At 41.2% G+C, this 13,331-nt stretch overlaps 1 protein-coding gene across 3 annotated transcripts in view; it reads left to right on the forward strand.

The window, feature by feature from the left end:
* Positions 1–207: 207 nt before the first annotated feature.
* Positions 208–13,331, forward strand: part of SYT14 (synaptotagmin 14) — a 432,582-nt gene continuing 419,458 nt past the window's right edge. For 2 of the 3 annotated variants that reach the window (XM_049857727.1, XM_049857729.1), the window contains exon 1: positions 9,886–12,330. In XM_049857727.1, the coding sequence (XP_049713684.1) occupies positions 12,216–12,330 (115 nt within the window). In that variant the 5' untranslated portion in view covers positions 9,886–12,215. Of the gene's footprint in view, positions 283–9,885; positions 12,331–13,331 lie in introns of those variants that run through there. The other variant, XM_049857726.1, reaches the window with a different exon arrangement.

Genomic DNA, 13,331 nt, shown 5'->3' on the forward strand with positions numbered 1-13,331 from the left:
GAGGGGCGGGGCGGAGGGGCGGGGGCGGGGCGGAGGGGCGGGGGCGGGGCGCCGTCACATGCCGGCGGCCACCGCTGCGACCCGGGAAGGTTCCGTCGTTCGGCGCCCCGCACGCCCGGCGCCCCGCCCGCCGCGCGCCCGCCACCTTCTCCCGGCCGCGCAGCCCGCCGTCCGGGCCGGGCCCGCCGCTCTCGCTCGCGGCCTCGCGCGCCGCCGTTCGCCCGCGCGGCCCCCGCCAGCCGGTTGGTGCGGTCCATGGCGAGCGCATCATGGCGATTGAAGGTAAGTAGAGGCCGGCGCGGTCCGCGAGGCGGGGCGAACGCCTGGGGAGCGGTGGGCCGGAGGCGCCCGGAGGCTGCGGCGCGGACGGGGCAGCTCCGGAGGGCGGGGAGCCGGAACGAGGCGCGGGGTCCCGACCTCGGCCGGGCGGCGGGTGGCGGAGCGCGGCGCGGGGAAGCCGGACTCGCCCTCCCTGCAGGCCGCCCCCCTCGGCTCTAGCGGCTCTGGCGGCCTCGGCCCCGGGGCCGGCGCGGGAAGAGTTGGGCGAGCTGGCGGTTCACCGGCGCCGAGCGAGGCTCCGGCTGCGGCCCTGCGGCCCCGCGGGCGGCCCGGGGCAGGGACCGCGCGCCCCTTCGGTCGCTCCGGCACCCGGCATCCCGCAGGGCCCACGCCCCTTCCAGGCTGAGGGTCAGTTTTGTGTCCTGGTCCTAACCCTTCCCGTCCCTACCCAGAAGCTGAGGCTGTGTCTCCGTCCGTCCCCTTCTATTCGCTGTTGTCGGGGACCAGGAAATTTGGGGCGCGGTTAATTTCCTCAAGTGGTTTTTCCCCCGACACTCCGAATTGCCTTTCTCTGTGAGAGAGTAAGTCTCCTTTAAAACAAACTTACTCTTTGAATGCTGCATATTTGCGCCTATTAAGTGTTGGATTGTCAGAAATACTCGTTTTTAAAAAGTAGCTAAATAAAATTCAAAGTAGTTGGTACTAAAAGTGTGTTTTTCTCTTGTTCCCAAAACATGTCACTGGAATGAAGTGTCTGTTTCTGTTTAGCTTTTAAAAGGAGAAAATTACAGTCATAGGTCTAGGATACTGTGTGAAAGATCACAGCATTTTCCACCTTTAGGTTTTAACTTCTCACTCTAGGTTAAGTCAGTGGAAATATTGTGTAATTTTCCTGTGTGTGTATGCATCTGTACAGGTGTGCAAGGTACCTGTAGCTACATCTTTGTTAGTCTAAATTTTATGTGTTCCTCTTAAGTGAAACTTTTCCAAGTGCTTCCCATCTAGGTGACCAATCACTGATAGCACAAATTTTGGGGGACTCTTTCTTCCCCCAGCTTGTGGACTCCAAAATGGCTTTAGCTGTGTGTTTCTCTTATTAAGAGATTACTTGGGTACCTGTTGTATGCAAGACACACATTTCAGACAGCTTCAAATATCTGCTGTAGCTAAGATGATGAGCACTGAGAATATGATCTATTTATACTTTTGATACTCTTGTTATCCCAGCAGTACTTTCAGCCTCTTTATCCTCACTTTACTTTTTGCTAAGGGTGAAAAATCAAGAAATCAACTCACTGATTGACATTTTGTATTTTATTTCCCCATCCAAATTGTGGTAGAATTGCTTATAAAGTGGTAAAGGTAAAAAGTTTTATTCAGAAGGTGAAGAAGAATTAGCCAAAGAGTATTCAGAGAAGATCCTATAGCTTTTAATTTCTTAAGGTATTTTCCGGGTTTTCTTCTTCTTCTTAGTTGTTCCTTTTGATCCTTAGCAGTTAAATTTGATTTGATCCTTTTGCCATGATTTGATATTTTGTATACAACTTGTGTGTTTAAATAACAAGATTTTTAATCCTCATGTTCTAGAGATTCTTCTGTGTTTGAAATGTTCTTGTAAATATTTTCAGATATAAACATTTGGTAGAGAGGTTCCATAATAAAAGATCAGGGCTGAAATTATATTCTTTCTAGTTTAGTGAAGAAACTACTATTTCAAATGGAGATGTCAGAGCAGGTGAGTCTTTTGTGCTATTTATCACAACTAAAGCAGATTGTTTATGTACACCGTTCCCAGGCTGTGCTATGGAGTAAAATGAGCTCTGGATGTGGACTCTGTACTCAGAACACTTTATAATATTAGGGGCCCAAGAGGGTGTCTCATCCAACATTCTTCCCAATGAAGTATTCTTAAAACATTTAATTCATGCATCCACGTGCTAATTCACTAGACATTTACTGAGCACCAGCTTTACACAGTGTTCTGTGCTAGGCTCTGTGGAGCCATAAAGATGAATAAGATCACATTCCTGCCCTCAAGGGCAGATAATTTTAAACATGCAATTATATATAGTGTGAAGACCAAGAGACGGATCATTCTTCCTTTGTATAAAAACATTCAATGGCAATGAGTTCAACAGTTTTATGAGGCAGTAATTCTTGTAGTTCATAAGGTCTTTGTGATTTGGTGCCAAATCTGCTACTTAGTAACTTCTACCTATCTACCCATCCTAGTTCTGGTTTCTGGAACAATAAATTAAAAGCCCATTATTCGTTTGTACGTAACTTTCTACTGTTTGAAGACAACTCTTGAGTGGTCCCTTTTCTAGAAAAACCATCAGGTTTTCTCCTGTGGATGATCTGTAGTTATATATTTTGAAATTTTGAATTAAGTGGTGGGCACTGTATTCAGATGTAACCTTGAATGCTGTGTTGTTTTTAGGTGCCATTGAGTCGCTTCTGACTCATAGCAACCCTGTGTACAACAGTACAAACATTGCCCAGTTCTGCGCCATCCTCTTGATTGTTGTTATGCTGGAGCCCATCGTTGCAGCCACTGTGTCAGTCCATCTTGTTGAGGGCCTTTCTCTTTTTCGCTGACCCTCAACTTTACCAAACTTAAAGTCCTTCTCCAGGGATTGGTCTGTTCTGATAACATATCCAAAGTATGTGAGACGAAGTATTACCATCCTTGCTTCTAAGGAGGATTCTCGCTGTACTTCTTCCAAGACAAATTTGTTCATTCATTTGGCAGCCTATGATATATTCGTTGTTCTTCGCCAGCATCATAATTCAAAGGTATCAATTCTTCTTAGTCTTCGTTATTCATTGTCCAGTTCTCACATGCACGTGAGGTGTTTGAAAACACCATGGCTTGGGTTAGGTGCACTTTAGTCCTTAAAGTGACATCTTTGCTTTTTAATATGTTAAAGGGATCTTTTGCAGCAGGTTTGCCCAATGCAGTGTGTCTTTTGATTTCCTGACTGCTGCTTCCATGAGTGTTGATTGTGGATCCAAGTAAAGTGAAATCCTGGACAACTTGAATCTTTTCTCTGTTTATCATGACGTTGCTTATTGGTCTAATTGTGAGAAGTTTTGTTTTCTTTATGTTGCGGTGTAATCCATACTGAAGGCTGTGATCTTTGATCTTCATCATAAGTGCTTCAAGTCCTCTCCACTTTGAGCAAGCAAGATTGTGTCATCTGCACATCACACATTCTTATTGAGTCTTCCTCCTATCCTGATGCCCCATTCTTCTTCATAGAGACCAGCTTCTTGTATTATTTGCTCAGCATACAGACTGAATAAATACGGTGAAAAGATACAACCCTGACGCATACCTTTCCTGACTTTAAAACCACACTTATCCCCTTGTTCTGTTCAAACAACTGCCTCTTCATCTATGTACAGGTTCCTTAGGAGCACAAGAAATTTGGAAGACAGCTACCTGGCCAACCTATTGGAAGATTTAGAATCTTGAATAGCCCATGTTAAAACTGTTGTGGTGCTTAATTGACTGGGGTATAAAGCTGTTAATTTAGCCTAGTATTAGAATGTTAGAATGGAGTCCCAGGGTGGTTCAAATGGTCTGCCCAGTGGTGCCTTGGAAGAAAGTTCTGGCAGTCTACTTCCAAAAAATTAGCCATTGAGAAAACCATATAGAGTGCAGTTCTACTCTGACATGCATGGAGTCACCATGAATCAAAAGCTACTCAATGGCACTTACAACAACATTAGCATAGCCTTTTTGGAGTTCATGCTGGCTTAGGGTGAAGTCATAATCAAGACTCTTTTACCTGGACTACTCTCCAGTCATGTGTCTGCAGTACCTTACATAGCTAAGCAGCGTTTTGAATTGAACAGGGCATTTATTTCTGTTAGGCATGCTCTTACTAGCTCTGGGCCCAATATTTTATCCCTTGAGTCTAGTTTAAGTGCTAAGGATTATCTTTACAATACCAAATTACATCTACTAAGTAAAAATTCATTTCCTCCTTTTATCAGCCAGACATATAACTGCTAATTAGGACTTCACACAAATATGATTGTGTTACCACACTGAGTTTATATAATTATCTCTATCTTAGGTAAAGGTGCAGTTTTCTAATGTATTTTGAAATATTAAGAGTAGTTTTCAGGTCTTCATGGTTACCTTTTCAGATCCTGAGAGATCTGGTGATAGCAGGTTGGGAATCACTGTTCTAGTCTAGCCTGTCAAGACATGTAATTGTTATCCAGCATAGTAGCTTTTTTAGGGTTCACTATTTACTGTTTTTTGGGGTTTCTCCCTCATGATTACACGCCTTACCTCTCAGTGTTTTCCTCATCTACCCGACTTTATGTTCTTCATGTTTCCGCTCTTGGCCCTTTTCGTATATATAACTACACGAGCTGCTGTAACTGCACGCATCAAACAATTTTATCATCACATGTTTATGTCTTTCTCCTCAGTCAGAGTAGAAGTTCAGTCAGAATGTAAACTCCTGGAGATAATGACTTATTCACTTTGTACCCCTTAGATTTTGTGCAATGCCTAAATATGGTATATACTCAACACATGTTTCCTGAACTGTCGTATGGGGTTCTGTGCATTCTTATTCACGGATTGCGTCCATTGCTGTGGCCTTGTTCTGCATCAGTGCCCAGATACTCAGACTTTTTCTGATTTATATTTCTAAATACTGTCTACATAGCTTTACTTGGATGTCCCACAGCAATCCAAAGTGTTTAGTTTGGGATGTTAAAAATGTCCTAAATTTGTCATCTGTAACCACCAAATCCACCCTCCACACTCCCCTACTTCAAGTGGATTCATCACCTGAATGGTATTTTTAATGAGCCAAACATCCAAGCTTGAAACCTAGAAATCAACCCTGAGTTATTATACTTCACCCCTGCATGCTCCTAATCACTGAGTTCTGTCAAGCCTGCATCTCAAATTAATGATTCCTACAGCTGTAGTTTATGCCCTGTCTCTCATTAAGAGACTAACATTAGCTTCCTAACCAGTCTTATTTCCAGTCTTAAGTTTCCTTCCAATCCTTTTTCCAAACTATTGCTAATTATCTTTCCAAAATGCAAATATGAATTATTCGAAACCTAACGATAAAGCTGGTCTTTGATCATCTGGTCCATGCCTTTCCTTCGTTCAGTCCAATTTTTCTGTCTGTTTCTTAAGACTATCAGAAGACTTTGCAAAATGTTTTACTGAAGTAAAGATATTTACCCTTGTTGTTAATTTGCTGTATTGACTTTAGCTACTTAACCTCTCTGGGCAGCATTATTTTAAATTGTAAGAGAAGGTTGAACTAGAAAGAACCTATATATGTATATATGATTTTTATTCATAGTGTACCTTATAGTTTGCCATACACTTTCACATGTATCGTATTTTTAAAGTCATCAGTACAGTTCTGAGATGTTCTTTAAGGTTTGTTTTGGCCCTAAGATTTTAAGACAGAATTTGGACTCTTGAAAGCTGTTTCAAATACCAGATTTAAAAAATTCAGTAGAAACATGTTATTTTAGTCTTGAGGGAATGCATCACAGCCCTTTCCTGCTCTCTGTACTATTGTTAGAGAGACGTTGTTATTATGAGACAGAGCGAGACAGCGTTTTTCTTAGGGGCATTACAGTTCAGTTTAATTAATGGTATTCTTGGAAGGGATACCTTGATTTTATGGCAGGGATAGACTTTCTGATGTTTTGTAGAGACCATATGTCACAGATTTAAAACATGTTCAGATAATTAGGTAGATTTATTCAGAGACCTCTGTGAGTAATTTTGAAGTAATTTACGGTTTCTCCCAGGTTCCTTTTCTAGCTCACCACATAAAAATAGAAACGTGTGGAAATTAGAGAAATAGATGTATTAAGAAGCATTTCGTTTTTTTACTGTTCTGAAGCAATATTAGACTTCAGCAGGGTGTGCCAGTGTAGAAAACAGGGAGAACTATACATTGGATTATTTATACAATTTGTGAGTAATACTTTTTGCATTTTTTAAAAAGCTTGTACCGTGTATACACCATACCTATGTAGCACTAGTTTGTTTTTCCATAGATTTGGTTTTCAGTCAGCTGCCTACATTGTTTCCCCAACAAGTGCTAGCCAGTCAGTACCTAAAGTATAAGTGCCTATAGGGATAATGAAAGATTGAATAAGCTATGATAAATAAAACATTTTAAGATTTTGAGTAAAATGATGGTATGCATATTTTGTATATCTGTGTATTACAGTCTTAAATTAAACCTAAGAAATCAAAACTTTTGATTATCCATTTTTTTAGAAAGAGGAAATAGGGTCAACAGAGCAAGCTATTCTTAGGAATTTATTTAAAAAGAAACTTCTCAACAGTCACGTATATTCAGAACAATGTCTTAGTTTTGCATTGATGCTCACAATAATATTCTGAGTCATCAGGAGATAAAGGATTTTAATGAAACATTAGGTAACCTTCACTCTGAACTTACTAATGTGGTGGTGCCTGTTAGTAACTAACGTGATGGTGCCTGTTAGTAACTAACGTGGTGGTACATGTTAGGAATGATCAGCCGCAGTCGTCAGAAAGCTGTTTTCAGTTAACTAGAAAATGAAATTAAGTAGAACAATTTTTTGAGCATGTGCATATTCATGGTTTTATTATGTTAATGAGCGTCTAACAATCAAATATATAAGTAACTAACAAACCAAATGAAAAATGCATCAAAAGCTGGGAAAACGAATTACATTTGTGGACAGTTAATTTAATTCTCTAAGATTAAAAAAAAAAAACCTCTTAGAAAAAAATATTGAGTAAATGCATAGGAACTTAGGTGGATCAAATGAAATGTATTTAGTGTGCTTTCCAAATTATAAAGTTCTATAAGACATTGATATGAAAAGAAATGTAATTGATTATTTTTTTGATCTGGAGTGGTGATGAGCATGTGTCTCAATGTTTAGGCTGCTTTTGGATAGGACTGTTATAAATGAGTTTGTAAAAGTAAATATAGAAAGGACTTGACTTTTTTCAGACTATTTTAACTCTACAGTAATTGCATAGCAACAACATAAAGTTAAAGAATGCCAGTTTGGAGGATAGCACTCAGGCCTGAAGGTTTTTTTAAGAAAAATTCTAAGAGGTGGACAAGAAGTATGACGAGATTAGTGTTTATTCCGGAATATTTACAGAGGAGAGTGTTTGAAATTAAATAACTGATGCTATAAAAGAGAAAAAAGTATTATACAGGAGCCTTCTGTGTTCCTAGGCCATGAGTTTTAGGTTTTCCTTGAATTTTATATTCTATTTGTGAGAAACACAAAGGGAATGAACATATTTTGGGTGCTTACCTTGGGCCTGGCGTCATATATCCACTGTTTCTCTTAGTGGCGAGTAGCAAATGCATGGGACCACCTCTCTCTCCCTTGACTCTTGTACCAGGCTTCGAGGTTACCAACAAAAGACATGAACCACATGCTTTACTAGCACATGGGACAACACTTTACTCACAAGAGAAGAGACAGAGCAAGATCAGCTTCAGTTGTGGGTGCTGGTCTTCCGTGGCCAGTGAGGGAGTTGCTTCTTACAGCTGGTGCAGGGTGTTTGCTCTAAGTACACTCTCCTATGCTGCAGACTGAGAAACCCCATTACCTCCCCACTGGGAACAGATACAGAAGTGGGGTTAGCCGGGTACCACGTGGTGCCTGTGCACCTGCAAGAGATAGTTACTGTGCGAGCAGAAGAGAGACCCAATTCTCAGCCTCCTTATCAGAGAAAGTTCTGGGCCCAAGGCCTCTGGTTAGGGCCTGAATGGGAAGCACATAGGCAGACCATCCTCCCAACAGCTATAGCAGACATGTCTTCTGTTAAGGCGTCTTTTCTCTTAACAGTTGTAGACTTGGTTTCAGAATCCTTTTCAACACTACCCTCCACCTCCACTCCAAAAGCTACTAATAATATCCAGCGGAATTGGTATATGAGGTGAAACTTATTTTCTGTCCTGGGGTATACATGTTATTACTATTTTACAAATGATTTTAGTTATCTTTTTTCTTACTCCAAAGATTAAGTAACAAGTACAAGTTTCCAAAGACAGTATGAAATGATACTGCCTTTAGAATTGAAGTCTTATTCCATTCAGAGACCATGACCTTTCCACAACACTATGATTTTCAATTAGGAACCAAAATTGTACATCATTGGGTGAATGACTTAGGGAGAAGACTAAAAGATGTCAAGAGAGGTTAGTGACTATGGTCTAAATGGGTTAAATTGGTTGGGAGGAGGGGTTGGCAGCATTAATTAGAAATATTTTAAGTTTTGGGCTTATTATGTATAGTATATGCGTCTGCTTAGCAATTAGCTGTAACAAGAGTTTATCAATGGAAGCTAGACATTAAAGGTTGTGACTACATTAACAGTGTGTTTGGGAGGAAAATCTTTGCGGGCATTAAGAGATTAATGTTCTTAGCTGCGAATGAGTCAGGCTACTCATGTCAACCCCATGCACAATGGAGAGAAGTCCTGCATCATCTCCATGATTTGTTGTGATCCTTAGGGTTTTCATTGGCTGCATTTGTGAAGTAGATTGCTAGGCCTTTCTTTCTAGTCCATCTTAGTCTGGGAACTCCACTGAATTGTGCGCTCCCAAAAATATGTGTTATAAATCCTAACCTTTATGCCTGTGGTTATAATCCCATTTGGGAATGGGTTGTCTTTGTTATGTTAATGAGGAAGGATTAGGTGGGGTGTGTCTTGAGTCTGTCTCTTACAAGATATAAAAGGAGTAAATTAAGTAAGCAGAGATGAAGTAAGACATATGCCAGACCACATGGAGATCTCCAGGGAACCAGGAAACAGAAGTTGAAGAGGTGTGGATCTTCCTCCAGAATTGACAGAGAGAGGAAGCTTTCCCCTAGAGCTGGTACTCTGAATTCAGACTTCTAGCTTCCTAAACTGTGAGCAAGTAAATTTCTGTTTGTTAAAGCCATCCTCTTGTGGTATTTCTGTTATAGCAGCACTAGATAACTAAGGCAGAACTTGGTACTGGGAGTGGGGGTGCTGCTTTAACAGATAATTAAAATGTGGAAGTGGTTTTGGAATTGGGTAATGTGAGAGACTGGAGGATTTTTTTTTTTTTTGCCTTTTTTAATTGTGCTTTAGGTGAAGTTTACAGCTCAAGTTAGTTTTTCATACAAAAATTTATACACACATTGTTATGTGACCCTAGTTGCTATCCCTGTAATGTGACCTCACATTCCTCCTTTCCACCCCAGATTCCCTGTGTCCATTCAGCCAGCTTCTGTCCCTTTCTGTCTTCTCATCTTGCCTCTGGACAGGAGTTTCCCATTTAGTCACCTGTCTCTACTTGAACTAAGAAGCTCACTCTTCATGAGTATCATTTTATGTCTTACAGTCCAGTCTATTCTTTGTCTGAAGAGTTGGCTTTGGGAATGGTTTTATTTCTGGGTTAACACAGTTCAGGGGCCATGTTGTCTGGGGTTCCTTCAGGCTGGGTCAGACCATTAAGTCCGGTCTTTTTTTTTTGCTGGAATTTGAGTTCTGCACCCCACTTTTTTCTCCTGCCCCATTAGGGGCTCTGTTGTGTTCCCTGTCAGGGTGGTCATTGGTGGTAGCCAGGCATCATCTAGTTCTTCTGGTCTTAGGCTGATGGAGTCTCTGGTTTATGTGGCTCTTTTGTCTCTTGGGCTAATATTTTCCTTGTGTCTTTGGTGTTGTTCGTTCTGGCTGGAGGAATTTTAATGTGTTTCACAGTAAGGCCGTAGATTGCCTTGAAGAAACTGTTGTGAGAATTATGGCCATCAAAGATGATTCTGATGAGCTCAGAAAGAATTGAGAGCTGCGATCAGCTTCTGTCATGAACAGAATGTTGCTAGAAATGTGCTTCTGGTGAGGCTTTAAAAGGAAGTGATGACCATGTGCTTGGACAGTAGAAGAATGCAGTGGCAAAGAACTGGTCTGGATTATGTTCAGGTGTTGGGTGGAAGGCAGAACTTGTATGCAATGAATTTGGATATTTGGCTGAGGAGATTCCTAAGCAAGATCTTAAAGGTGCCACACGGTTTCTCCTTGCGGATTACAGTAAAATGTGAGAGTTAAGAGATGGACTTAAAAATGCTGTGCAAAAGGAACACAGAACTTAAAGATTTGGAAAACTCTGTTGTACAAACTGAGGACACGTGTTCTAGAATTCTCACCAAGGACATGGCTACACAATGTTTTCTTGAAGAGATTAAGCCTGTGCCTGATGATGGATCTAACTAACTACCACAGCAGAAAACCCATCAGCTTATACTGAAAGGGACAGAAACAGCATGAAAGGACAGAAAGCTGTCTGCCTTTTGGAATTCTACAGGTGGAAAATAGGCCAAAAGAGCTACATCTGTTGTCCTCCAAGAAAAGAAAAGGATCGTCCTTGGAGAAGTTTGGAGATCGGCAGAGCTGTTCAAACGAGCACGGGTAGCAGAGTTGTCTTGGTTTCAAAGGATGGGGCGATGGCCTCCTGGGTTTCAAAGGTTGCAGTTACGGCTTCCTACATTTCAAAGAGTCATATCATCACCAACTAGGTGTGGGAGTGAGGGGCTGCCATTCACGAATGCCAAGAGAATGGAGCCACTGCCCAAAGCTGAGGGAGCAGGGTTGCCATGCCCAAGGGACAGAAGAACAGGGCCTGCTGGTGCTAAGGGGTTGAGGTTGCCACTCAGATAGACTAGAAGAATGGGGCCACCCAAAGCCAAGGGAGCAGAATTACCATCCCGGGGCGCCCGGAACGCAGAGCTGAAACCCAGTGTTGAGGGGCCTGCACCCAGAATTCAGAGAGCATGGCCAACACCCAGAGCCTGGAGGGAGGGACCATTTCTCAGTTGATCTCAAAGAACAGAGGATTATTTTCAAGCATTGAGAGCTGATGTAAATTGTTTTGCTGTGTTTTGGACTTGTTTGGTGCCCGTTATTCCTTCTTTCCCTCCACCTTCTCCCATTTATAATGGAAACGTCTACCTCGTGCCTGTTCCGCTATTGTACTTTAGAAGCAGATAACTTGTAGTATAGATTTTACAAGTTCACAGATGAAGAGGTTTTTGTTATGGATTGAATTGTGCCGCCCCAAATATCTATTGTAAATCCTAACCTCTATGCCTGTGGCTATAATCCCATTTGCGAATGGGTTGGCTTTATTGTGTTAATGAGGCAGGATTAGTGTTGGCTGTGTTTTGAGTCAATTTCTTACAAGATATAAAAGGAGCAGATTAAGCAATCAGAGATGGGGGAAAACATGCCAAGCCCCATGGAGATCTCCAAGGAACCAGGAAACAGAAGCTAAAGAGACAAGGACCTTCTCCCAGAGCTAACAGAGAAAGCCTTCCTGTAGAGCCGGTGCCCTAAATTCGGACTTCTAGCCTCCAAAACTGTGAGCAGATAAATTTCTGTTTGTTAAAGCCATCCACTTGTGGTATTTTTGTTATAGCAGCACTAGATAATTGAGACAAGCATCAGAGCAACACTAAAGCCTCCACCAACGGATGGGTGGTGGCTGTTCATGGTATGCACTGGCCAGGAATTGAAATTGGGTCTCTGTGGAAGGTGAGACTTCTACCCCCAAACCACCAATGCCCTCAAGAAATAGAGCCTGGAGATTGTGGTGGTTTAGGCTAATGGTCAACATAATCATGGTAGAGAAAATGAAGTTAATTTTAAAAAAAAGGAATCTTCATCCATTGTAAAGGAATTAAATCTTTGAGTTTAATTCTATTGTTTGAATACCTGGGCCTGTTTTGATGGGAACACAGCATTACTACAGATTCTCCTTCTGTAAGTATGTGGAAAAGTACATGCTTTATAATGATCTCCCTCTCCTTTTTCAAATTCCCTGTTCCCAGTCTCCCTCACAGTTACGTGCTCATTCACACATAAACACACATGCACACATTCACCACACATGTGGGCATGCACTCACATACCCGTTTCCCTTTATCTCCATAGTGATGCCAGCTGTAGAGGATTATGCCAGTTCACATTGTGCTCCTACATGGGTTTGCCTGAGGGAAAAGGAGGTAACTTTGACTAAGCTTGTCATTTTATATCTATTTCTCATTTCCATGTTGCTGAGATGCTTATTTCAAGAGCAGCACTAGTATTATCTCAAAGTGTAATTTTTTTATGATTTCACTTTTATGTAAATTAGCTTAAAGGATCAGAAAATGATTTCATAATTTTAGTCTTTTCCATAAAAACAAATATAAATCAGTCTTTACTTTCTTATCATAAATATAGTGCTCTGTGTTTTTCCTCTGACTGTGATTACCTAGTGATCCTGGGTAGCTTTGTTTAACCTTTCAGTGCCTCACTTGGTTTCTCTCTGTTAGGATGGGCCAGACAACTTTATTCTGGGCTCCAGCCCCTGATATTCTGTCATTCTAATACGGTCTTCAAATATGCATTATCATGTCTTTTGAAGTAAATTTGACATGTGAAAAGTTGTATTTATATAAGGGTTCATTTTGGGGGCTGTTACTTATTTTAACAGAAGACTCATTTTATAAAGAGATTGACTAAATGTTTACATACTTTTAATTATTCCTCCTTGTAAACCCCTTTTTGGATTACCACCATGTCTAAGTCAAGGTATGCCTGCAATGACTTGCTTTTTGTTGACAAAGTTGACATTTCTCTTGGAAACTTCTCATATAAACTTTTAGAGATATAAAGCATAAAATTTGTACAGCATTCACCCTCTACCTGATTGAAAAGCACTTACTGTAAGCCTTTTCACTCTTAAACAAACCTATACATTAAAACATACACTTTTGACATATGTAATGCATTTTTTTCTTACATTCTTTTTGATCTTAAGTATTGGGGACAAAAAGATATTGAATATCAGTGCCTGATAAAACCAAAAAAACCAAACCTGTTGCCATCGAGTTGATTCTGACTCGTAGCGACTGTATAGGACAGGGTAGAACTGCCCCACAAGGTTTCCAAGGAGCAGCTGGTGTATTTGAACTGCCAATCTTTTGGTTAGCAGACAAGCTCTTAACCACTTTACCGCTGA

The sequence above is a fragment of the Elephas maximus genome, chromosome 18 (genome assembly GCF_024166365.1).
Source record: "Elephas maximus indicus isolate mEleMax1 chromosome 18, mEleMax1 primary haplotype, whole genome shotgun sequence".
In the NCBI taxonomy this organism is placed as follows: domain Eukaryota; kingdom Metazoa; phylum Chordata; class Mammalia; order Proboscidea; family Elephantidae; genus Elephas; species Elephas maximus.